The sequence below is a fragment of the Scyliorhinus torazame genome, chromosome 13, assembly GCF_047496885.1.
Source record: "Scyliorhinus torazame isolate Kashiwa2021f chromosome 13, sScyTor2.1, whole genome shotgun sequence".
Classification (NCBI taxonomy): Eukaryota; Metazoa; Chordata; class Chondrichthyes; order Carcharhiniformes; family Scyliorhinidae; genus Scyliorhinus; species Scyliorhinus torazame.
In genome coordinates, this window is record NC_092719.1 from 31,364,214 (window position 1) to 31,391,394 (window position 27,181).

General features: G+C 52.7%; 2 protein-coding genes across 5 annotated transcripts in view; one reads left to right on the top strand and one right to left on the bottom strand.

Annotated features, from left to right (window-relative positions):
• LOC140387925 (uncharacterized) overlaps positions 1-23,142 on the bottom strand; it is a 212,244-nt gene extending 189,102 nt beyond the window's left edge. Inside the window, exons 1-2 of one of the 4 annotated variants that reach the window (XM_072471241.1) lie at positions 22,992-23,141; positions 9,673-9,744 (exon numbers count right to left, since the gene is read on the bottom strand). The gene's annotated coding sequence lies outside the window, so the exon portion shown is untranslated. Of the gene's footprint in view, positions 1-9,672; positions 9,745-22,991 lie in introns of all 4 variants that reach the window. The other 3 variants (XM_072471244.1, XM_072471240.1, XM_072471243.1) reach the window with 3 other exon arrangements.
• Positions 15,976-27,181, top strand: part of sco2 (synthesis of cytochrome C oxidase 2) — a 95,257-nt gene continuing 84,051 nt past the window's right edge. Inside the window, exon 1 of the mRNA XM_072471248.1 lies at positions 15,976-16,044. Coding sequence (XP_072327349.1) covers positions 15,991-16,044 — 54 coding nt within the window. The 5' untranslated portion in view covers positions 15,976-15,990. The remainder of the gene's footprint in view (positions 16,045-27,181) is intronic.

The window sequence follows — 27,181 nt, forward strand, 5'->3', positions numbered from 1 at the left end:
ACCACCCCAGACCTGTACGACGCATGGGGGCGGCCATTTTGTCCACCCCCGCCGCCATCTTGTGACCCCCCAGCCATGTGCGATGTATGGGGGCAGCCATTTTGTTCATCCCCGACGCTATCTTGGACGGCAACAACGGACCCCAGTGTCGACGGCTCCACGGGGTTCGAGGAAGACGCTCCACTACTACAACCACGTCTCGCTTCAATAACGCTCGATCAAGCTCGGCCCCGGACACTCCAGACGACGACGACAACGGTGCTAATAAACGGGCACGAGACACCATGCCTAGTCGACTCCGGGAGCACGGAGAGCTTTATCCACCCCGACACGGTAAGACGCTGTTCCTTGACCACCTATCCCAGCGCACAAAAGATTTCCCTAGCTGCAGGATCCCACTCCGTACAGATCAAAGGTTTCTGCATAGTTACCCTAACGGTGCAGGGGAGGGAGTTCAAAAACTACAAACTACACGTCCTTCCCCAACTCTGCGCCCCCACATTACTGGGATTAGATTTCCAGTGCAATCGACAGAGCCTTACGTTCAAATTCGGCGGCCCAATACCCCCACTCACTATCTGCGGCCTCGCAACCCTCAAGGTGCAACCCCCGTCCTTGTTTGCGAACCTCACCCCGGATTGCAAACCCGTCGCCACTAGGAGCAGACGGTACAGCGCCCAGGACCGGACCTTCATTCGGTCCGAAGTCCAGCGGCTACGAAAGGAAGGCATAATCCAGGCCAGCAATAGTCCCTGGAGAGCACAGGTGGTAGTAGTGAAGACAGGGGAGAAACAAAGGATGGTCATAGACTATAGCCAGACCATCAACAGGTACACACAACTAGACGCGTACCCTCTCCCCCGCATATCCGACATGGTCAATCGGATTGCCCAATATAAAGTCTTCTCCACCGTGGACCTCAAGTCCGCCTACCATCAGCTCCCCATCCGCCCAAGTGACCGCAAGTACACAGCCTTCGAGGCAGACGGGCGATTATACCATTTCCTAAGGGTCCCATTTGGCGTCACAAACGGGGTCTCGGTCTTCCAACGGGAGATGGACCGAATGGTTGATCAACATGGGTTACGGGCCACGTTCCCGTATCTCGACAATGTAACCATCTGCGGCCACGACCAGCAGGACCACGACGCCAACCTCCAAAAATTCCTCCAGACCGCCAAAGCCTTGAACCTCACGTACAACGAGGACAAGTGCGTTTTTAGCACCAACCGGCTAGCCATTCTGGGCTACGTAGTGCGCAATGGGATAATAGACCCCGACCCCGAACGTATTCGCGCCCTCATGGAATTTCCCCTCCCGCACTGCTCAGAAGCCCTGAAACGCTGCCTGGGGTTTTTTTCATACTACGCCCAGTGGGTCCCCCAGTACGCAGACAAGGCCCGCCCCCTAATACAGACCACGACCTTCCCTCTGTCGACAGAGGCTTGCCAGGCCTTCAGCCGCATCAAAGCGGATATCGCAAAGGCCACGATGCGCGCCATCGACGAGTCCCTCCCCTTCCAGGTCGAGAGCGACGCCTCCGACGTAGCTCTAGCGGCCACCCTTAACCAAGCGGGCAGACCCGTGGCCTTTTTCTCCCGAACCCTCCATGCTTCAGAAATCCGCCACTCCTCAGTGGAAAAGGAAGCCCAAGCCATAGTGGAAGCTGTGCGACATTGGAGGCATTACCTGGCCGGCAGGAGATTCACTCTCCTCACCGACCAACGGTCGGTAGCCTTCATGTTCGATAATGCACTGCGGGGCAAAATCAAAAACGACAAGATCTTAAGGTGGAGGATCGAGCTCTCCACCTTCAACTACGAGATCTTGTATCGTCCTGGAAAGCTGAACGAGCCGTCCGATGCCCTATCCCACGGCACATGTGCCAACGCACAAATTAACCGCCTCCAAACCCTCCACCAGGACCTCTGCCACCCAGGGGTCACTCGGTTTTTCCACTTTATCAAGTCCCGCAACCTCCCATACTCTTTAGAGGAGGTCCGTACAGTCACAAGGGACTGCCACATCTGCGCAGAATGCAAACCGCATTTTTTCAGGCCGGATGGTGCGCACCTGATTAAGGCTTCCCGCCCCTTTGAACGCCTTAGTCTGGATTTCAAAGGGCCCCTCCCCTCCACCGACCGCAACACATACTTCCTTAATGTGGTGGACGAATACTCCCACTTCCCATTCACCATCCCCTGCTCTGACATGACCGCGGCCACAGTCATTAAAGCCCTGAACAGCATCTTCACACTGTTCGGTTGCCCCGCATACGTCCACAGCGACAGGGGGTCCTCTTTCATGAGTGACGAGCTGCGCCAGTTCCTGCTCGTCAAGGGCACAGCCTCAAGCAGGACGACCAGCTACAACCCCCGGGGGAACGGGCAAGTAGAGAGGGAGAACGGCACGGTCTGGAAGACCGTCCTACTGGCCCTACGGTCCAGGGACCTCCCAGTTTCACGGTGGCAGGAGGTCCTCCCGGACGCTCTCCACTCCATCCGGTCGCTATTGTGTACGAGCACTAATCAAACGCCTCATGAGCGTCTCCTTGTCTTCCCTAGGAAGTCCTCCTCTGGAACGTCGCTGCCGACCTGGCTGGCGGCCCCAGGACCCATCTTGCTCCGAAAGCATGTGCGGGCACACAAGGCGGACCCGTTGGTCGAAAGGGTTCACCTCCTCCACGCGAACCCGCAGTACGCTTATGTGGAGTACCCCGACGGCCGACAGGACACGGTCTCCCTGCGGGATCTGGCGCCCGCCGGCAACACACACACCCCCCCCCCGACACCATTCACCCAACCCCCCCCTTCCTGCCACCACCGCACCCCGCGACCGCCCCCTTCCCAGGAGGATCGGTTCCCCTCCCCTCAGGCCCGACCAAGAATAAAGCCCGAGCTGAAACCGTAAGGCCCCCGGAGACGACAACACCGGAACAAGCACCACCACCACCACCGGGGCCGAGGCGATCGACACGGACGACCAGACCGCCCGACCGACTCGTGGCGTCGATCTAAATCAATATATGGACTTTTCACAAGAACATTTTGCTTTTCTCCCGATACCTTCTGTAAATAGTTGAAACAGGACAAAATTGTCCATACTGTATTGCCATATGAATGTTTTCCTCCCAGGACCAGCCCTGTAAACCCTTACCACCATACGAAGCATCACCCCGCCGGGTTCATTTTTGACAAGGGGTGAATGTGGTAGTATGTATTAGGGGTCATGTGGGACTGGAAGCCCTAATGTCATTGGCTGACAGATCCCGGGTCCTGGTTGGCCGTTGACCTCTAGCTCCGCCCTGAAGGCGGAGTATAAGAAGCCGGAGTCCTCCCCCGCAGGCCATTCTACTATCGAGCTGCGGGGGAACAGACACGCTTAATAAAGCCTCATCGACTTCACTCTATTCATCTCACGGAGTCTTTGTGCGCTACACTAAATTAGTACTTTGCGACAGTCTTCACAGTAGAAGACATGAGTAATATCCCAACAATTCAGGAGAGTCAGGGGGCAGAGTTGAATATGGTAGCCATCACAAAGGAGAAAGTGCTAGAGAAACTAAGAGGTCTAAAAATTGATAAATCTCCGGGCCCAGTTGGGCTACATCCTAGAGTTCTAAAGGAGATAGCTGAAGAAATAGTGGCGGCGTTAGTTATGATCTTTCAAAAGTCACTGGAGTCAGGGAAAGTCCCAGAGGATTGGAAAATCGCTGTTGTAACCCCCCTGTTCAAGAAGGGAACAAGGAAAAAAATGGAAAATTATAGGCCAATTGGCCTAACCTCGGCAAGATTCTAGAATCCATTGTTAAGGATGAGATTTCTAAATTCTTGGAAGTGCAGGGTTGGATTAGGACAAGTCAGCATGGATTTAGTAAGGGGAGGTTGTGCCTGACAAACCTGTTAGAGTTCTTTGAAGAGATAACTAATAGGTTAGACCAAGGAGAGCCAATGGATGTTATCTATCTTGACTTCCAAAAGGCCTTTGATAAGGTGCCTCACGGGAGACTGCTGAGTAAAATAAGGGCCCATGGTATTTGAGGCAAGGTATTAACATGGATTGACGATTGGCTGTCAGGCAGAGAGTTGGGATAAAAGGTTCTTTTTCGGAGTGGCAACCGGTGTCGAGTGGTGTCCCGCAGGGTTCAATGTTGGGGCCACAGCTGTTCTCTTTATATATTAACGATCTAGATGACGGGACTGGGGACATTCTGGCTAAGTTTGCCGATGATACAAAGATAGGTGGAGGGGCAGGTAGTATTGAGGAGGTGGGAGGCTTCAGAAAGATTTAGACAGTTTAGGAGAGTGGTCCAAGAAATGGCTGATGAAATTCAACGTGGGCAAGTGCGAGGTCTTGCACTTTGGAAAAAAGAATAGAGGCATGGACTATTTTTTAAACGGTGACAAAATTCATAATGCTGAAGTGCAAAGGGACTTGGGAGTCCTAGTCCAGGATTCTCTAAAGATAAACTTGCAGGTTGAGTCCGTAATTAAGAAAGCAAATGCAATGTTGTCATTTATCTCAAGAGGCTTGGAATATAAAAGCAGGGATGTACTTCTGAAGCTTTATAAAGCATTAGTTAGGCCCCATTTAGAATACTGTGAGCAATTTTGGGCCCCACACCTCAGGAAGGACATACTGGCACTGGAGCGGGTCCAGCGGAGATTCACACGGATGATCCCAGGAATGGTAGGCCTAACATACGATGAACGTCTGAGGAACCTGGGATTATATTCATTGGAGTTTAGGAGGTTGAGGGGATATCTAATAGAAACTTACAAGATAATGAATGGCTTAGATAAGGTGGATGTAGGGAAGTTGTTTCCATTAGCAGGGGAGGCTAGGACCCGGGGGCACAGCCTTCGAATAAAAGGGAGTCACTTTAGAACAGAGATGAGGAGAAATTTCTTCAGCCAGAGAGTGGTGGGTCTGTGGAATTCATTGCCACAGAGGGCGGTGGAGGCCGGGACGTTGAGTGTCTTTAAGACAGAAGTTGATAAATTCTTGATTTCTCAAGGAATTAAGGGCTATGGAGAGAGAGCGGGTAAATGGAGTTGAAATCAGCCATGATTGAATGGTGGAGTGGACTCGATGGGCCGAATGGCCTTACTTCCACTCCTATGTCTTATAGTCTTATGGTCATCCAATTTTTGCACTGGACAGCTCCTCATCCATTATGACTTTAACCTACCCTTGAACTCAACTCCTTTCTTAACGGCTGACAATTTGACAGGCAGTGTTTGAAGTCATGCGTCCAGTTTAGCAACTGGTCACCTAAGGAAAAATAGACTACAGTTACTCAGGGGATTATCAGATCTCTCAGCAACATCTCAAAAGGAGATGTTTGAAAATGCAGTACCATTTTGCACACAGCGCACGAAGATGATGAATCAACTTGGTGCAGCATGGAGCTTTCACTCCCCTTCCCACTTTTCCTCTTAAAATGTGTTGCTGCATGCCTCCACAGTTCCTCCTGAACCAGCACTCAACTACATTTGCAGAAAGCCATGCAACCCCAAATTGCGTATATCGTCCCCAAAGGCCATGCAATTTCAGAAGTTGAGAATGTTGTTCCATTACATCTTGCCAACTAAAAGGAGAAATCTGCTTTTATTCTTGTAATTTGCGTTTGCTGATTCCAAAGCTGCTGTTCTTCCTGTTTCAGCCGACACAATGGGATATTCAACCACATGTTGCACCACAAATAAAGCACAGACACGTGACATTGATTGGAGAAGGGCACCGGGCTGACTTTCTCCTTCGCTAACCCAGGGACACTGCAGCCTCGAAAGCACTCCTATTGAGCCTTCAGAAGAGCTGCACTCTTATTAACTTAACAGAACAATTCAAGTGACGGGGGACAGTGCAGGAGTGTGACCTGCAGCCCTTCTCATCAAGTCACCAGCAACAGAATCAATGGTTTGATTATTGTGCACTGTCCTTGTAAGGTGATCTCAGACTCCTTGAACAGATTCAAGGAACAAACTAGAGGCTTCCCCAATTGCTGTATCTTGCAACATCCTGGATTCAAGTCCTTTGCAGCCAACTGGGCCATCCAATCTGTGTCACACAAAAGGTGGCGCACTTCCTTCAGTTCATACCATACCCGAGATCTCAACAATATCATCACTGACCCAGAGAATGCCCAAAGTAAATGCCCAAAGATGATCAAGCAAATAATTCGCCCAACAAAAGATACAACACGAGCAATATAACATCCAGCCAGCAAGTCAGCTCACTGTATTTCAAAACAAGCCGTGCTCCCGTGATCCATAATCACCCAACAAACCGCGCACTCACACCCAACAACCCCCACACTCACACCCAACAACCCCCGCACTCACACCCAACAACCCCCGCACTCACACCCAACAACCCCCGCACTCACACCCAACAACCCCCACACTCACACCCAACAAACCCCACACTCACACCCAACAAACCCCACACTCACACCCAACAAACCCCACACTCACCCCCAACAAACCCCACACTCACCCCCAACAAACCGCACACTCACCCCCAACAAACCGCACACTCACCCCCAACAAACCGCACACTCACCCCCAACAAACCGCACACTCACCCCCAACAAACCCCACACTCACCCCCAACAAACCCCACACTCACCCCCAACAAACCGCACACTCACCCCCAACAAACCGCACACTCACCCCCAACAAACCACACACTCACCCAACAAACCGCACACTCCTCCCCAACAAACCGCACACTCACCCAACAAACCGCACACTCACCCCCAACAAACCGCACACTCACCCAACAAACCGCACACACACACCCAACAAACCGCACACTTACCCCCAACAAACCGCACACTCACTCCCAACAAACCGCGCACTCACACCCAACAAACCGCACACACACACCCAACACCGCACACTCACCCCCAACAAACCGCACACTTACCCCCAACAAACCGCACACTCACCCCCAACAAACCGCGCACTCACACCCAACAAACCGCACACACACACCCAACACCGCACACTCACCCCCAACAAACCCCACACTCACACCCAACAAACCGCACACTCACACCCAACAAACCGCACACTCACACCCAACAAACCACACACTCACACCCAACAAACCGCACACTCACACCCAACAAACAACACTCACACCCAACAAACCGCACACTCACCCCCAACAAACCGCACACTCACCCCCAACAAACCGCACACTCACCCCCAACAAACCGCACACTCACCCCCAACAAACCGCACACTCACCCCCAACAAACCGCACACTCACCCCCAACAAACCCCACACTCACCCCCAACAAACCCCACACTCACCCCCAACAAACCCCACACTCACCCCCAACAAACCGCACACTCACCCCCAACAAACCGCACACTCACCCCCAACAAACCACACACTCACCCAACAAACCGCACACTCCTCCCCAACAAACCGCACACTCACCCAACAAACCGCACACTCACCCCCAACAAACCGCACACTCACCCAACAAACCGCACACACACACCCAACAAACCGCACACTTACCCCCAACAAACCGCACACTCACTCCCAACAAACCGCGCACTCACACCCAACAAACCGCACACACACACCCAACACCGCACACTCACCCCCAACAAACCGCACACTTACCCCCAACAAACCGCACACTCACCCCCAACAAACCGCGCACTCACACCCAACAAACCGCACACACACACCCAACACCGCACACTCACCCCCAACAAACCCCACACTCACACCCAACAAACCGCACACTCACACCCAACAAACCGCACACTCACACCCAACAAACCACACACTCACACCCAACAAACCGCACACTCACACCCAACAAACAACACTCACACCCAACAAACCGCACACTCACCCCCAACAAACCGCACACTCACCCCCAACAAACCGCACACTCACCCCCAACAAACCGCACACTCACCCCCAACAAACCGCACACTCACCCCCAACAAACCGCACACTCACCCCCAACAAACCGCACACTCACCCCCAACAAACCGCACACTCACACCCAACATACCGCACACTCAGCCCCAACAAACCGCACACTCACACCCAACAAACCCCACACTCACACCCAACAAACCCCACACTCACACCCAACAAACCCCACACTCACACCCAACAAACCCCACACTCACACCCAACAAACCCCACACTCACACCCACCAAACCGCACACTCACACCCAACATACCGCACACTCACCCCCAACAAACCGCACACTCACACCCAACAAACCCCACACTCACACCCACCAAACCCCACACTCACACCCAACAAACCGCACACTCACACCCAACAAACCGCACACTCACACCCAACATACCGCACACTCAGCCCCAACAAACCGCACACTCACACCCAACATACCGCACACTCACCCCCAACAAACCGCACACTCACCCTTTTGTGAGGGCCACGAAGAATCCAGCATGAGTTTTAAGGATACAAAGTAATAACATTTATTTACAATAACATATATATATAACAGCAGCAGCATCTTCCCTTGCTGCACACTGCTTCCTGCTGGTTCCAAACTGGCCAGCTTTATTTATACTTGGAGTTTACTAATGGTTTCTCCGCCCCCCTCATTGGGGAAGCTCATACTCCCACAGGATTGTGGGATTGTCATTAGTCCCCAGCCAATGGTACGCAGGCAGGTTATAACACACCCCCAACAAACCGCACACTCCCCCCCCCCAACAAAGCGCACACTCACACCCAACAAACCCCACACTCACACCCAACATACCGCACACTCACACCCAACATACCGCACACTCACACCCAACATACCGCACACTCACACCCAACATACCGCCCACTCACACCCAACATACCGCACACTCACACCCAACATACCGCACACTCACACACAACATACCGCACACTCACACCCAACAAACCGCACACTCACACGCACACACGACAAACCAGACTCTCACACCCAACGGACGACCCACACGACAAACGCACACCCAGACGACAAACCATTCTTCCAATCCGTAAACTTTTGAGCACTAAAATCAGCATCTTTGTCATCACAGCAACTATGTCCGAAGTTGATACTAGAACTTAATGCAAAGAAAAACCCTGAGATGCTGCACAAACAGACATAAGGGAAGTAGATGCTTAGGGGGAGTTTGCGGAGATGGTGGGCTGGGATCATGGACAGCATCATTGCTGAGGAGAAACATGCTTCATGTAATGTTTTGGGAGAGTAAGTCTGTGAGTGATGAGCAAGACATAGTACAGGACACAATATATGTGGCAGAGTTTGGTACACATTGAAGTTTACATCGGATGGAAAACCAACAAATCTGTCAGTGAAGCAGTGAAAAGTGAGGAAGAAGTGTGTTTGGGAGGGTGAGAGGCAGCTGCATAAATTGCATGATCTTAAAGATGAAGCAATCAATGTACTTATTTATATTTGGTGTTTGGTGAAGGTGGAGGGGGCAGCAAGCTGGAGTAATGGTGATGGTTTTCAGTATCTAGTGAAGTAATGTCTGTTCTGTACTGTGAATCTAAACCCCCTAGGTTCAGTGTCTGGGGGTCTTGTTTGTTACGTACTCTAAACTGTCGATAATGTGCTGTAATTCTAAATCCCAGGATCAGTGTCTGGGAGGTACTGAGTGGTACATACTGTGATTCCGAAGCTAGGGTTCCCTCGTTAGAGCGGCACAGTTGGACTGAATCATAAGCCAGTTGTGAGCCACTGTTGGGAAAAATGAAACCAAATTTGTGGATATTAGGAATGAAAACAGAACTCAGGAACTGAAACATTGCTATTTGTGTCCATGTGTGTCTGTGTCTATGAGTGTACATATGTCCATGCGTACATGTAATAACATCGGAAATAGGAGCTGGGGTTGGCCATTAAGCTCCTCCACCATTTAATATAACCATGTCTGATTCTCCTCTCCAACTCCACTTTCCCTCCGATCCCCACATCCCTTAATTTCTCAATTGACCTCACCATTCAATATATTCAACAACTGAGGGTCCACTGTCTGCTGGGGTAGAGAATCTCAAAGATGAATAACCCTCACTGAAGAAACTTCTCATCTCCATCTTAAATGGCCATCCACTTATCCTAAGGTTGTGCCCTCTCGTTCTAGACTCTGCAGCCAGCAGTAAACAGCCTCCCAGCATCTACCCTGTCCAGCCCTCTCAGAATTTCAATGCTTCAATGAGATCACCTAACATTCTTCTAAACTTCAGAGACTATAGGACCCATTCTACTAATCTCTCCTAATAGAACAATCTTCTCAACACAGGAATCAATCTAGTGAACTTTCATCACACCCTGCAATGTGGTAGGGAGATCAAAACTGTGCACAGTCCACTGGGTGGTGGTCTTACTGTAGAGCTGTAGCAACACTTGTTACACTTGCACACCAAAAGCTGTTTGCTATAAATGTTGACATACAACTCAACTTTCTAATTGCTTGCTGTGCCTGCTTGTTACTTACTATTTTTCTATTCTTCCTACCAAAGTGGTACCATCATAACATTCTTCCCTCACTTTCCCCCAAATTATACTCCTTTCTGCCCACTGTCTATGTCTCTTTGCAGCATCTTTGCGTCTTCCTTGCAGCTTTATATCACAGAATCCCTTCAGTGCAGAAGGAGGCCAGTTGGCCCATTAAGTCTGTACTGACCCGTTGAAAGACATCTTTACATAGGCCCAATCCCCCGTCCTATTTCTGCAACTCCACCCTATGGAGTAATTTATCATGGCCAATCCACCTAACCTGCATATTTTTTGCACTGTGGGAGGAAACCGGAGCACCCGGAGGAAACCCACACAGACACGGGGAGAATGTGAAAACTCCACACAGACGGTCACCCGAAGTCGGAATCGAACCAGGGTACCTGCTGCTGTGAGGCAGCAGTGCTAACCACTGAGCTACCATGCTGCACTGTCAGGAAACTTGGGTACATTACACTTGGTCAAAGTCATTGATATAGATTGTGAATAGCTGAGGCCCAGCACTGATCCTTGCAACACTCCACTAGTAACAGCCTAACAATCTGGAAAAAAATAATAATTCTCACTCTCTGTTTTCTATCATTTAACCAATCCTCTATGATGCTAATATACTGCCCCCAACATCGTGAGCAACAACCTTTAGTGGTGCACCTTATTAATTGCCTTTGAAACATTCAAATAAATTACATCCACTGGCTTCCATTTATCTATCTGCCATTTGTATCCCCCAAATCCTCGAATCGATGCGTGAAATATGATTCCCTTTCAGGAAACCATGTTGATTATCTAAGTCCCTTGTTACCACTTCAATAATAATGGATTTTGGCATTTCCCCAATGGCTCAGGCTAACTGGCCTACAATTCACCGCTTTCTCTCTCCCTCCTTTCTTGGAGAGTAGTTTTACATTTGCTGCCCTCCAGTCCACTGGGACCATTTCAGACAGTGATTTGTTTTTTTAGAAGATCACAAATAGGACATCCACCATCTCTGCAGCCAACAGGTCCAGGGGATTTGCCAACAGGTCCAGGGGATTTGCCAACAGGTCCAGGGGATTTGCCAGCTTCCAGTCAAATTAATTTCTCCAGTGCTTTTTCTTTAATTTTTTTTTTTTAATTTTTATTACGGTTTTCACAGAATATCAAAAACAAAATGAAAAAGGAACCCAACAGGGTTAAATACAAAACACAGTCAAAAAACAACCCTCCATACCCCCCTCCCTCTGAGTCCGATGAGATAGGAGAGGTGCTAAATGAATATTTTTTGTCAGTATTCACACAGGAAAAAGACAATGTTTTTGAGGAGAATACTGAGATTCAGGCTACTAGACTAGAAGGGCTTGAGGTTCATAAGAAGGAGGTGTTAGCAATTCTGGAAAGTGTGAAAATAGATAAGTCCCCTGGGCCAGATGGGATTTATCCTAGGATTCTCTGGGAAGCTAGGGAGGAGATTGCTGAGCCTTTGGCTTTGATCTTTAAGTCATCTTTGCCTACAGGAATAGTGCCAGAAGACTGGAGGATAGCAAATGTTGTCCCCTTGTTCAAGAAGGGGAGTAGAGACAACCCCGGTAACTATAGACCAGTGAGCCTTACTTCTGTTGTGGGCAAAATCTTGGAAAGGTTTATAAGAGACAGGATGTAGAAACACCTGGAAAGAAATAATTTGATTAGAGATAGTCAACACGGTTTTGTGAAGGGTAGGTCGTGCCTCACAAACCTTATTGAGTTCTTTGAGAAGGTGACCAAACAGGTGAATTAGGGTAAAGCAGTTGATTTGGTGTATATGGATTTCAGTAAAGCGTTTGATAAGGTTCCCCACGGTAGGCTACTGCAGAAAATACGGAGGCATGGGATTCAGGGTGATTTAGCAGTTTGGATCAGAAATTGGCTAGCTGGAAGAAGCCAAAGGGTGGTGGTTGATGGGAAATGTTCAGACTGGAGTCCAGTTACTAGTGTTGTATCACAATTATCTGTTTTGGAGCCACTGCTGTTTGTCATTTTCATAAATGACCTGGAGGAGGGCGTAGAAGGATGGGTGAGTAAATTTGCAGATGACACTAAAGTCGGTGGAGTTGTGGACAGTGCGGAAGGATGTTACAAGTTACAGAGGGACATAGATAAGCTGCAGCGCTGGGCTGAGAGGTGGCAAATAGAGTTTAATGCAGAAAAGTGTGAGGTGATTCATTTTGGAAGGAATAACAGGAAGACAGAGTACTGAGCTAATGGTCAGATTCTTGGCAGTATGGATGAGCAGAGATATCTCGGTGTCCATGTACATAGATCCCTGAAAGTTGCCACCCACGTTGAGAGGGTTGTTAAGAAGGTGTACGGTGTGTTAGCTTTTATTGGTAGAGGGATTGAGTTACGGAGCCATGAGGTCATGTTGCAGCTGTACAAATCTCTGGTGCGGTCGCATTTGGATTATTGCGTGCAATTCTGGTCGCCGCATTATAGGAAGGATGTGGAAGCATTGGAAAGGGCGCAGAGGAGATTTACCAGAATGTTGCCTGGTATGGAGGGAAGATCTTATGAGGAAAGGCTGAGGGACTTGAGGTTGTTTTCGTTAGAGAGAAGAAGGTTAAGAGGTGACTTAATTGAGGCATACAAGATGATCAGAGGATTGGATAGGGTGGACAGTGAGAGCCTTTTTCCTCGGATGGTGATGTCTAGCATGAGGGGACATAGCTTTAAATTGAGGGGAGGTAGATTTAGGACAGATGCCAGAGGTAGGTTCTTTACTCAGAGAGTAGTAAGAGCGTGGAATGCCCTGCCTGTAACAGTAGTGGACTCGCCAACACGAAGGGCATTCAAATAGTCATTGGATAGACATATGGATGATAAGGGAATAGTGTAGATGGGCTTTAGAGTGGTTTCACAGGTCGGCGCAACATCGTGGGCCGAAGGGCCTGTACTGCGCTGTAATGTTCTATGTTCAATAGCCAGTTTACCCCTCACACCCGTGTAATTGACTGCATTTAATTTCAATATGCCAGTTCCGGACTTATGTACATCATCCTCAAGCTTGAAGTGAAATTCCAACATTTTGTGATTGCCCTTTCCCACATGACATTTTACTATGAGATTACTAATTAACTCATTGTCTCATTACACAAGACAAGATCTAAAATAACATCTTCCCTGGTTAGACCCATGGCATAATGTTTAGGAAACTGTTTTGAATGCATTCCATGAACTTTTCCTCAAATTTGTTTTGCTGTTTTCATTTGTTCAGTTATATGGTTAAAGCTCCATGTGATTATTGCGCTGCCTTGGTTACAAGTTCCTCTTATTTCTTGATTAATACTCTGCCCAAAAGTATAGTTACTGTAAGGGGCCTATAAACTATGTGTTGAAGAGTGTGCCTGCCATCTCCTGCTCCCTTGATCCTATTCCCACTAAACTGCTGATCATCTAACTTCCCTTCTTGGTTCCCATGTTAGTTTTTTTTCCTTTTTTCTTTTTATAAATTGAGAGTACCCAATTCATCTTTTCCAATTAAGGGGCAATTTAGCGTGGCCAATCCACCTAGCATGCACATCTTTGGGTTGTGGGGGTGAAACCCACGCAGACACGGGGAGAATGTGCAAACTTCACACGGGCAGTGACCCAGAGCCGGGACCTCGGCGATGTGAGGCAGCAGTGCTAACCACTGTGCTACTGTGCTGCCCCGGCTCCCATGTTAGTTGATATTGTTAATGGTTCTCTCTTTTCAGGTACTGGCAACATCTCCTTCAAATGTCTCATCATGTCTCCCCTCAAGAAACTCCTATACTTTTAAACATCCCTTTCCTCTTAAACATGGTGTCGGCTCCCAATTATATGCCCATCTTTCCTGAAACTGCATGTGTGAATCCTTCCAATCAGGTTTCTACACTTGCCGCAGTACTGAAACACCTTAATAACATAACAAATGACATCTTATGTGACTACGACAAGGATAAATTATCCTGCCTCATGATTCTTGATCTGCCTGCAGCCTTTGACATGACCTGGCACCGACCCAAAGGATCACCTACAATGGAGTTTCTTCATGTTCCTGCACATCACCTCTGATACCTCAAAGGATCTATTCTTGGCCCCCTCCTATTTCTACATGCGTCCCATTTCTGTACAATTGAAGGGATAGCATTCCCTGAGGTATCCTGCTAACCACCCTCTCCAATCAGATACAGCTCCATGATTAACAAAACGTTGCTTTCTCTGCAGCACCAATTCCGCTGATCTGGGTGTTAAGCTTCGACACTGGGTCGAACTCAAGGATCTCCCTCCTGGAATTACGTTGCAATGCCATCTTGTGCAACACCAAAACCTTACATACAACCTTATCCTGTTGTGGAGCAGACTGTGGGTGCAGACTGTGGGCATGGGCACAGGCCACTGTACGATGGAAAATTGTTAAAAGGCCAAAATCAGACAGAAACAGACATACCAAAGCAAAACATCTGCAGATGCTGGAAAATTGAATTTTAAAACTGGAAAAACACTATAAATGCTCAGCAGGTCTGGAGGGACAAAAGCTGAGTTAATGTTTCCAGTCTGATGAAAGATCATCGCCCTGAAACACTGTTCCTCTCTCTCCACCGATGCTGCCTGACATGTTGAGTGTTTCCAGTATTTTCTGTTTTTGTACGAGAGCTTTGGTTTGAGGTGGGATGATACCAGAGTGATTAAAGAGGGGCAAAATGTCAGCCATTTATTATTTAAACTCTTCACATCCAATGTGATCATACATACAACTATTGGATGGGTTAAAGGTGCCAAGTAGCTTTAAGAAATGATTAACAGAAGGTGGGAGAATGTTGATGATAATGTGAGCAAGGAAACAGCTAAAGCGAAGGAAGATAGAGGTCAGAACTGAAGACAGAAGACAATTGAAGGTACATGGACAATCCATGGAAGAGTCAGTTAATTGTGAAAGCCACAATTGAATCACACTTTCAAGGTATTCCAGTTCGTAACCATTCGCTGTATAAATATATTTTCTTCATGCAGTCTCTGGTTCTGTTGCCAGTCACTTTAAATCTATGTCCTTTCTGCCATTTTGAACAGTTTCTGTATACCTACCGGACTCAGGCCTCCCATAATTTGACAAATTTCCTCATTGTCGTCTCTTTAAGGAGGCCAGCCACAGTTTTGTTTTCCCCAATCCATCAACGCACCAGAAGTCCCTCATCAGGGGAACCATTCTCCTAAATCTTTTCTGCATCCTCTCTAAAACCATCACACGCTTCCAAAAGTGTGGCGCTCAGAACTAGATAGAATACTCCAGTGGAGGCCAAACTACTATTTTACAAAGGTTCATCGTAGCTTCCTGGCTTCTATATTGTATATGGATGCCACCGGCAGAGTGCAGAAGGCTGGTTGGGGGTTAGGGTGAGAACCGGAGCGGGAGGGGAAACCTTTGGCTCCCAGTGACTGGCGGTGAGCAGTGAGTGGATCGGGTGTGCAGCCCCCCGTGGTGGAACTGCCTCCATGACTCTGGCAATCAACAGCCGCGATGCCGACAGATTCCATGTTGTTTTGCCGGTAAGATGTTCTATTCTCTGCCTTGACGAGTTGTGAGCAATATCGTCGCCATGGTAACCACTGAACAGGGTCTATAATCACAGTCAAGCTGCCGACAGCCTCCTCCGCAGGAGAGGCTCCTTCAAGCCCAGCCGCTAACCCGGCTGCAAACAGCCTCAATCACACACGCTGCCATTTCAGGCCATTCAGCCCGCCGGCTGGGGGGGGGGGGAAACCTGTCAGAACGAGGTGGCGGACAATCTGAGCCGGGCCCCATTTCTTACCCCCCCCCCCCAACCAGGTGCTGACTGCCCCCCCCCCCCCGCCCCTGGTGCTGACTCTCTCCCCCCTCCACCAGGTGCTGACTGCCCCCCCCCCCCCCGCCCCAGGTGCTGACTCTCTCGCCCCCCCCCCCAGGTGCTGACTCTCCCACCCCCCCAGGTGCTGACTCTCTCCTCCCCCCCCCCCAGGTGCTGACTCTCTCCCCCCCCCCAGGTGCTGACTCTCTTCCCCCCCCCACCAGGTGCTGACTCACCCCCCACCCCCCCCCCCCGCCCCAGGTGCTGACTCTCCCCCCCACTAGGTGCTGACTGTTCCCCCCCCCCCCACCCCCAGGTGTTGACTCTCCCCCCCCCCCCAGGTGCTTACTCTCTCCCCCCACCCCCACAAGGTGCTGCCTCTCTCCCCCCACCCCCCCAGGTGCTGACTCCCTCACCACCCCCCCCCAGGTGCTGACTCTCCCCCACCCCCCATGTGCTGACTCTCTCACCCCCCCCCCCGGGTGCTGACTCTCTTCCCCCCCCCCCCTGGTGCTGACTCTACCCCCCCCCCCCCCAGGTGCTGACTCTCTCCCCCCCCCCTCAACCAGGTGCTGACTCTCTCTGCCCCCCCCCCCCAGGTGCTGACTCTCTCACCCCCCCCCCCCAGGTGCTGACTCACTCCCCCCCCCCCCAGGTGCTGATTCTCCCCCCCCTCCAGGTGCTGGCTCTCCCCCCCCCCGAGGTACTGACTGTCCCCCCCCCCCACCTCCAGGTGCTGACTCCCCCCCACCCAGGTGCTGACTCTCTCCCCCCCCCTCCCCCACAAGGTGCTGACTCTCTCCCCCCACCCCCCCAGGTGCTGACTCTCCCCCCCCCCAACCAGGTGCTGACTCTCTCACCCCCCCCCCAGGTGCTGACTCTCCCACCCCCCCAGGTGCTGACTCTCTCCCCCCCCCCCCCCAGGTGCTGACTCTCTCTCCCCCCCCCCACCAGGTGCTGACTCACCCCCCCCCGCCCCAGGTGCTGACTCTCCCCCCCCACTAGGTGCTGACTGTTCCCCCACCCCCACCCCCAGGTGTTGACTCTCCCCCCCCAGGTGCTTACTCTCCCCCCCCCCCCACAAGGTGCTGCCTCTCTCCCCCCCACCCCCCCAGGCGCTGACTCACCCCCCCCCCGCCCCAGGTGCTGACTCTCCCCCCCCACTAGGTGCTGACTGTTCCCCCCCCACCCCCAGGTGTTGACTCTCCCCCCCCCAGGTGCTTACTCTCTCCCCCCCCCCACAAGGTGCTGCCTCTCTCCCCCCAACCCCCCAGGTGCTGACTCCCTCACCCCACCCCCCATGTGCTGACTCTCTCACCCCCCCCCCCCCGGGTGCTGACTCTCTTCCCCCCCCCTGGTGCTGACTCTACCCCCCCCCAGGTGCTGACTCTCTCCCCCCCCCTCAACCAGGTGCTGACTCTCTCTGCCCCCCCCCCCAGGTGCTGACTCTCTCACCCCCCCCCCCCGGGTGCTGACTCTCTTCCCCCCCCCTGGTGCTGACTCTACCCCCCCCCAGGTGCTGACTCTCTCCCCCCCCCTCAACCAGGTGCTGACTCTCTCTGCCCCCCCCCCCCAGGTGCTGACTCTCTCACCCCCCCCCAGGTGCTGACTCACTCCCCCCCCCCCCCAGGTGCTGATTCTCCCCCCCCCCTCCAGGTGCTGGCTCTCCCCCCCCCCCCCCGAGGTACTGACTGCCCCCCCCCCCACCTCCAGGTGCTGACTCCCCCCCACCCAGGTGCTGACTCTCTCCCCCCCCTCCCCCACAAGGTGCTGACTCTCTCCCCCCACCCCCCCAGGTGCTGACTCTCCCCCCCCCCAACCAGGTGCTGACTCTCTCACCCCCCCCCCCAGGTGCTGACTCTCCCACCCCCCCAGGTGCTGACTCTCTCCCCCCCCCCCCCCCAGGTGCTGACTCTCTCTCCCCCCCCCCACCAGGTGCTGACTCACCCCCCCCCCCCGCCCCAGGTGCTGACTCTCCCCCCCCCACTAGGTGCTGACTGTTCCCCCACCCCCAGGTGTTGACTCTCCCCCCCCCCCCGCCCCAGGTGCTGACTCTCCCCCCCCACTAGGTGCTGACTGTTCCCCCACCCCCAGGTGTTGACTCTCCCCCCCCCCCAGGTGCTTACTCTCCCCCCCCCACAAGGTGCTGCCTCTCTCCCCCCCACCCCCCCAGGTGCTGACTCACCCCCCCCCCACCCCCAGGTGTTGACTCTCCCCCCCCCCAGGTGCTTACTCTCTCCCCCCCCCCACAAGGTGCTGCCTCTCTCCCCCCACCCCCCCCCCAGGTGCTGACTCCCTCACCCCCCCCCCAGGTGCTGACTCTCCCCCACCTCCCATGTGCTGACTCTCTCACACCCCCCCCCCCCGGGAGCTGACTCTCTTCCCCCCCCCCTGGTGCTGACTCTCCCCCCCCCCCAGGTGCTGACTCTCTCCCCCCCCCAACCAGGTGCTGACTCTCTCTGCCCCCCCCCCCCAGGTGCTGACTCTCTCACCCCCCCAGGTGCTGACTCACTCCCCCCCCCCCAGGTGCTGATTCTCCCCCCCCCTCCAGCTGCTGACTCTCCCCCCCCCCCCCCCCGAGGTACTGACTGTCTCCCCCCCCACCTCCAGGTGCTGACTCCCCCCCACCCAGGTGCTGACTCTCTCCCCCCCCTCCCCCACAAGGTGCTGACTCTCTCCCCCCACCCCCCCAGGTGCTGACTCTCCCCCCCCCCAACCAGGTGCTGACTCTCTCACCCCCCCCCCAGGTGCTGACTCTCCCACCCCCCCAGGTGCTGACTCTCTCCCCCCCAGGTGCTGACTCTCTCCCCCCCCCCCCCACCAGGTGCTGACTCACCCCCCCCCGCCCCAGGTGCTGACTCTCCCCCCCACTAGGTGCTGACTGTTCCCCCCCCACCCCCAGGTGTTGACTCTCCCCCCCCAGGTGCTTACTCTCCCCCCCCCCCCACAAGGTGCTGCCTCTCTCCCCCCACCCCTCCAGGTGCTGACTCCCTCACCCCCCCCCCCCCCAGGTGCTGACTCTCCCCCACCTCCAATGTGCTGACTCTCTCACACCCCCCCCGGGTGCTGACTCTCTTCCCCCCCCCTGGTGCTGACTCTCCCCCCCCCAGGTGCTGACTCTCTCCCCCCCCAACCAGGTGCTGACTCTCTCTGCCCCCCCCAGGTGCTGACTCTCTCACCCCCCCCCAGGTGCTGACTCACTCCCCCCCCCAGGTGCTGACTCTCCCCCCCCCCCCTCCAGGTGCTGACTCTCCCCCCCCCGAGGTACTGACTGTCCCCCCCCCACCTCCAGGTGCTGACTCCCCCCAACCCAGGTGCTGACTCTCTCCCCCCCCCTCCCCCACAAGGTGCTGACTCTCTCCCCCCACCCCCCCAGGTGCTGACTCTCCCCCCCCCAACCAGGTGCTGACTCTCTCACCCCCCCCCCCTCCCTCCAGGTGCTGACTCTCTCACCCCCCTCCCCAGGTGCTGACTCTCCCCCCCCCCAGGTGCTGACTCTCTCCCCCCCCCAGGTGCTGACTCTCCCCCCCCCCCAGGTGCTGACTCTTCCCCCCCCCCAGGTGCTGACTCTCCCCCCCCCAGGTGCTGACTCTCCCCCCCCCCACAGGTGCTGACTCTCTCACCCCCCCAGGTGCTGACTCTCCCCCCCCCCCAGGTGCTGACTCTCTCCCCCCCCCAGGTGCTGACTCTCCCCCTCCCCCAGGTGCTTACTCTCCCCCCCCCCCCACAAGGTGCTGCCTCTCTCCCCCCACCCCCCCAGGTGCTGACTCCCTCACCCCCCCCCCAGGTGCTGACTCTCCCCCACCCCCCATGTGCTGACTCTCTCACACACCCCCCCCCCCCGGATGCTGACTCTCTTCCCCCCCCTGGTGCTGACTCTCTCCCCCCAGGTGCTGACTCTCCCCCCCCCAACCAGGTGCTGACTCTCCCCCCCCCCAGGTGCTGATTCTCCCCCCCCCCCCAGGTGCTGACTCTCCCCCGCCCCCCCCCCAGGTGCTGACTCTCTCACCCCCCCCCCAGGTGCTGACTCACTCCCCCCCCCCCCCAGGTGCTGACTCTCCCCCACCTCCAGGTGCTGACTCCCCCCAACCCAGGTGCTGACTCTCTCACTCCCCCCCCCCCCCCCCCGCGGCCGCCCCCGCCCCAGGTGCTGATCTCTCACCCCCCCCCCCAGGTGCTGACTCTCTCTGCCCCCCCCCCCCGAGGTGCTGACTCTCTCACCCCCCCCCCCCCGGCCCCCGCCCCAGGTGCTGATCTCTCACCCCCCCCCCCAGGTGCTGACTCTCTCACCCCCCCCCCACCCTAGACACAGACTCCCCCCCGGCCGCCCCACCCCAGGTGCTGACTCTCTCCCCCGCCCCCCCCCCCCCCCCCAGGCACAGACTCGCCACTCACCCCCCCCCCCCGGCCGCCCTGCCCCGCCCCAGGTGCTGACTCTCTCCCCCCCCCCCCCCCGCCCCAGGTGCTGACTCTCTCCCCCTCCCCCCCCCCCCCCCCAGGTGCTGACTCTCACTCCCCCCTCCAAGGTGCCTGTCCCCTCCGCCCACCCGGTAGGTGCTGACTACCACCCACCTCGCGAGGGTGCTAATTCTCACTGAATATATTTCCAGGAGCACATCCCTTACACAAAGTGTCATTCTTAATATGAAATCTGTCTGTCTCATCGGGACATTCCACTGCGTGAGGCATTCACAGGGATAGAGTTCAGCCAGGGCCGCTGTTTAACCATCAGTCGCTGCCCCGCCCACCCCCCATGGAGCCAATCTCTCCTGGCGTGTGTGTGGCTGTTGCACAAAGTATCAACTCCCTGATCCAGCAACCGCTCAGGACTCACCGAATGGCACAGCAAGATCCCTGTTCGCTGGCCTTATTACGGACAGTTCTGAGAGCAAAACAGGGCTGGGTCAAGTGAAATTGACCGTCGCCTCCTGCTCTGTGTGTGGATAGCGACAAAAGGAAGTAGGCAGAGCAGAATTCTACATAAAACGAAAGCGATTCAGAAAGGATCAGTTAACTATGAAATTGCACCTAAGTGAGAGTCAGTGTGTGGAACTGTACCCCAGTGAGAGTCAGTGTGTGTGGAACTGTGTCCCAGTGAGAGTCAGTGTGTGTGGAACTGTGTCCCAGTGAGAGTCAGTGTGTGTGGAACTGTGTCCCAGTGAGAGTCAGTGTGTGTAACTGTACCCCAGTGAGAGTCAGTGTGTGTGGAACTGTCTCCCAGTGAGAGTCAGTGTGTGTGGAAATGTCCCAGTGAGAGTCAGTGTGTGTGGAACTGTGTCCCAGAGAGTCTGTGTGTGTGGAACTGTACCCCAGTGAGAGTCAGTGTGTGTGGAATTGTGTCACAGTGAGAGTCAGTGTGTGTGGAATTGTGTCCCAGTGAGAGTCAGTGTGTGTGGAACTGTGTCCCAGTGAGAGTCAGTGTGTGTGGAACTGTGTCCCAGTGAGAGTCAGTGTGTGGAACTGTACCCCAGTGAGAGTCAGTGTGTGTGGAACTGTCTCCCAGTGAGAGTCAGTGTGTGTGGAAATGTGTCCCAGTGAGAGTCAGTGTGTGGAACTGTACCCCAGTGAGAGTCAGTGTGTGTGGAACTGTCTCCCAGTGAGAGTCAGTGTGTGTGGAAATGTGTCCCAGTGAGAGTCAGTGTGTGGAACTGTGTCCCAGTGAGAGCCAGTTTGTGTGGAACTGTGTCCCAGTGAGAGTGTGTGTGGAACTGTGTCCCAGTGAGAGTCAGTGTGTGGAACTGTACCCCAGTGAGAGTCAGTGTGTGTGGAACTGTCTCCCAGTGAGAGTCAGTGTGTGGGGAACTGTATCCCAGTGAGAGTCAGTGTGTGTGGAACTGTGTCCCAGTGAGAGTCAGTATGTGTGGAAATGTGTCCCAGTGAGAGTCAGTGTGTGTGGAACTGTGTCCCAGTGAGAGTCAGTGTGTGTGGAACTGTGTCCCAGTGAGAGTCAGAGTGTGTGGAACTGTGTCCCAGTGAGAGTCAGTGTGTGTGGAACTGTGTCCCAGTAGAGTCAGTGTGTGTGGAACTGTGCCCCAGTGAGAGTCAGTGTGTGGGGAACTGTGTCCCAGTGAGAGTCCGTGTGTGTGGAACTGTATCCCAGTGAGAGTCAGTGTGTGTGGAACTGTGTCCCAGTGAGAGTCAGTGTGTGTGGAACTGTGTCCCAGTGAGAGTCAGTGTGTGTGGAACTGTGTCCCAGTGAGAGTCAGTGTGTGTGGAACTGTGTCCCAGTGAGAGCCAGTGTGTGTGGAACTGTGTCCCAGTGAGAGTCAGTGTGCTTGGAGCGCGTCGTCCAGTGAGCCTAAAGATTGTTCAAGAAGATCTGGGGAAAAGTAAAGTTAAATTTCCCTGGGTTTCTGCTGCTGTTGGTCGGGTGTTTTCTCCACTGGGTACCTGACACTGGGAAACAATCTGAAAACGGAACCCTTCGGGAATACAATGAAGATTCTATCTCAACCTGCAGCAACAAAATATCAATAATGAAACATCCAATAGATCGCAGTGCAGAAATTGACTTCATTTTTTAACGGTTTAACGTGGCTTGTGCTGATTGTTAAATCGATGGCAGTTTTAACGTTTACACAGGAGAACTGGATCAGACATGCAGAAACTGGGTGAGAAACGTATCGTACAAACGAGTCAAGCGCAGATTTAAATAATTCTCAATCTCACCCGCCTTCAAGGTAGACATTGCCGGTGGAACAGGACAGTGAGCTCCCCAGCGCACCCAAGCTGCTTCTCGCCGCTGCCTCTCACTCCAAGTGACAATCTTTCCCCCGTGTGGATGAGGAACTCTGACACATTTCTGCTAATTTCGCGAGCATGCTCAGAGAGTTTGAGGAGGGAGATGAAGGCTTCCCACCACTGAGCTATTTTTGGAAGCCAGTTTGTCATCGCTGTGCCAGGAGCTGCGGGCAGGCCTGAGAAAGCAGCTGAGAGATACAGCACCTCCACCAGAGTGCTCCCCGGCCGCCTCCAGCAAACGTTCCTCACCTTGCCCAACTCAACTCGCTGTCTTTTGTGGTTAGTCCAAGGGGTGGGTTGGGGGGGGGGGGAGTCCTTCATTAACCCTATCCCTCTCAGCAGAACCCCCCTCCGCCCCCCCCCCCCCCCCCATCGCATTTGGAGCGAGCTTTATTGATGGTGGATTATAAATTTACACTGGCCCATCATTGAACTGTGACTGACTCCAGCTCTCAATAGCCCCCACACTGTTAACTCCAACAGTACCAGACTCTGAGCTCCATTTAGAGGGCGCAGAGGTGAACTCTTGGCCCGTGGCCAGACCTTGCTTTCAAACATCAGTTCCCATTGTTACCGTGGCTCCTAAACTTTCGCCGGCAGACTACTTGCGGTGAAATGGAGAATCTCAATCGGGTCAGAGAGTGAGGCAGTGACACATTTCAGCCAATCTCCTCTGCACCCTCTCCCAGGCCTTGACATCCTAAAGTGTGGTACCCGAATTAGACACAAGATTCTAGCTGAGGCCTAGTCAGTGATTTACAAATATCTAGCATAACTTCCTTGCTTCTGTACTACTATAGTCACTGTTGTGAGGTCGGAAACGCAGCAGCCAATACCGCAAACTCCAACAATGAGCAATTTGAGAATCATCAGATAATCATCTTCAAAAAAGTGCCATTGGATCTTTTACATCTATCAAAGTGAGCAGATGGGACTTCAGTTTAATATCTCGCACATAAGACAGCACTCTTGACGGTGCCGCAAGCCAGCTTTGATTTAAGTGCTCAATTCCTGGAGTGAGACTTGAACTTGAATTCAGAGGCAAGAGTACTACCAACTGAGCCATAGCTGACTCTTAATAAAGCCAACCCCCCCCCCCAAAAAAAAAAAACAGCCTCCTCAAATTGTCCTGCCTCTGTTAAAGATTGTGTCCAGCTCTCGGTTTCTAGATCCTCTTTAAAATGATACGATTCAATTTGGCTTACCTCTCCTCATTCATTCTTCATGCCAAAAAGTGTCATTTCACACTTCTGTGTTAAATTTCATCTGCCATGTGTCTAGCCATTTCATCCATCTGTCTGTGCTCTTCTCAAGTCTGCTATTATCTTCCTCACTGTTTACTACATTTCTGAATTGCGTTTCCTCTGAAGACTTTGAAATCACACTCTATACAGGCCTAATCTAATATACAACTAAAAGACCAGTGGTCTTAATACCAACCTCTGAGGAACACCAGTGAATACGTCCCGCCTTTCCCCATATCCCTTGATCCTTTTAGCCCCAAGAGCTGTATCCGGTTTCCTCCCAAAAGATGTGCTGTTAGGTGAATTGGGCATTCTTAATTCTCCCTCTTGTACCCTAACAGGCGCCAGAGTGTGGCGACCAGGGGATTTTCACAGTAACTTCATTGCAGTGTTAATGTAAGCCTACTTGTAACAATAATAAAGATTATTATTATTATCCTTCTTGAAATTACACAACATTTTGGCCTCAACTACTTTCTGTGCTAATGATTCCACAGATTCATCACTCTCTGGGTGAAGAATTATTTCCCTACAACTGTCCTAAAAGATTTACCCCCTTATCCTCAAACTATGACCCCTAGTTCTGGACTCCCCCACCATCGGAAACATTCTTTCTGCATCTACCCTGTCTAATCCTGTTAGAATTTTATAAGTTTCTATGAGATCCCCTCTCACTCTTCTAAACTCCAATAAATATAATCCTTACTGACTTAGTCTCTCCTCATATGACAGTCTCGCCAACCAAGGGATCAGCCTGGTAAACCTTCGCTGCACACCCTCCATATCAAGAACATCCTTCCTCAGATAAGAACACCAAAACTGCCACAATACTCCAGCTGTGTCCTCACCAATGCCCTATACAATTACAGTAAAACTTCCTCACTGCTATATTCAAATCCTCTCACTATGACGGCCAACATATCATTTGCCTTCTTTACTGCCTGCTGTACCTGAGTGCTTACTTACAGCGACTGATGTACAAGGACACCAAAGTCTCGCTGAGTATCCACCTTTCTCACTTTACACCCTTTCAAATTATAATCTGCCTTCCTATTTTTGCTACTGAAGCGGATAACCTCACATTTATCCGCATTATACTGCATCTGCATTTGCCCACTCACTCAGCCTGTCCAAATCCCACTGAAGCATCTCTGCATCCTCCTCACAGCTCACCCTCCCACCCAACTTTGTATCATCTGTAAATTTGAAGATTGGACATTTAGTTCCCTCGTCCAAATCATTAATATATACTGTGAACAGTTGGGGTCCTCGCACAGATCCCTGCAGTAACCCACTAGTCAATGGCTGCCAATTGGAAAAATACCCATTTATTCCAACGTTTTGCTTCATGTTTGCTAACCAGCTTTTTTTTCCATCTCAAGACACGACCAGCAATCCCATGCACTTTAACTTTACATAGTAATCTGCTATGCGAGACTTTGTCAAAAGCCTTCTGAAAGTCTAAATAAATCACATTCACCAGTTCTCCCTGGTCAACCCTACTAGTTACATCTTCAAAGAATTCCAGTAGATTTGGCAAGCATGATTTTCTTTTTGTAAATCCATGCTGACTTTATCTGATTATCTCACAGCTTTCCAAATGCTGTGCTGTGAAATCCTTGATAATGGACTCTAGCGACTTCCGGGTGCGGCGATGACCAGCTAAGTCGCACGTTTCGGCAGCTCCCAGTGGAACGGACTTTTGGGCTCTTAATAGGAGCCCCATCGGCAATTTTAACGGCAAATAACACTGTGCGGTAATCCAGAAGGGAATCCTCCCTGGACACGGATGGAAAAAAGAGAGGAAAGTAGCCGGATTGCGGTGGATCCTCAAGAGCAGCGGCCAGGAAGGCAGGCACAAAGCAAGATGGTGTCGGAAGGAGGCAGTTTAATATGGGGCCCTGACCAACAAGAGTTCCTGCGGCGTTGCGTAGATGAACTCAAAAAGGAGATGAAGAAGGAGCTGTTGGCCCCGATATTACAAGCGATTGAGGGGCTAGAGGAGGAGCAAAAGACCCAGGAACAGGAGCTTCAGGTCATGAAGGCAAAGGCTGCTGAGAATGAGGACGACATACAGGGCCTGGTGGTGAAAACGGAGATCCACGAGGCACAACACAAAAGATGTGTGGAAAGGCTGGAGGTGCTGGAGAACAATGCGAGGAGGAAGAACTTAAGGATTCTTGGTCTTCCCGAAGGTGCAGAAGGGGCGGACGTCGGGGCATATGTGAGCACGATGCTGCATTCGTTAATGGGATCGGAGGCCCCGACGGGTCCGCTGGAGGTGGAGGGAGCCTATCGGGTTATGGCGCGAAGACAGAGGGCTGGAGAAATTCCTCGAGCAATAGTTGTGAGATTTCTCCGATACAAGGACAGAGAGATGGTCCTCAGATGGGCCAAGAAAACTCGGAACAGTAGGTGGGAGAATGCGGTGATCCGCGTGTATCAAGATTGGAGTGCGGAGGTGGCGAGAAGGAGGGCAAGCTTTAATCGGGCCAAGGCGGTGTTGCATAAAAGGAAGGTCAAATTCGGAATGTTGCAACCGGCAAGACTGTGGGTCACACTTCTAGAGAAACACCACTATTTCGAAATGGCAGACGAGGCATGGACATTTATTGTCGAGGAGAAGCTGGAGTGAGCGGGCCAGAAAAAGAACGTTTGGGACAAAAGTGGGGGGGTGAATTTGTGGGATGAAGGGGGGAAAAGAGGGAAGAGAGGACTTCCCAGATTGTTAAACCTGCGACCCTGTAACTTCTCTCTCTTCCCCATGTCGTGGGGGAGGGGGTGAGGGAGGATGAGGAGCTGTGGGCGCCGGCCATTGGGGGCGGGGCCAAAAGGGGAAGCGCGGGCTTTGTTCCCGCGCTATGGTAATCATGG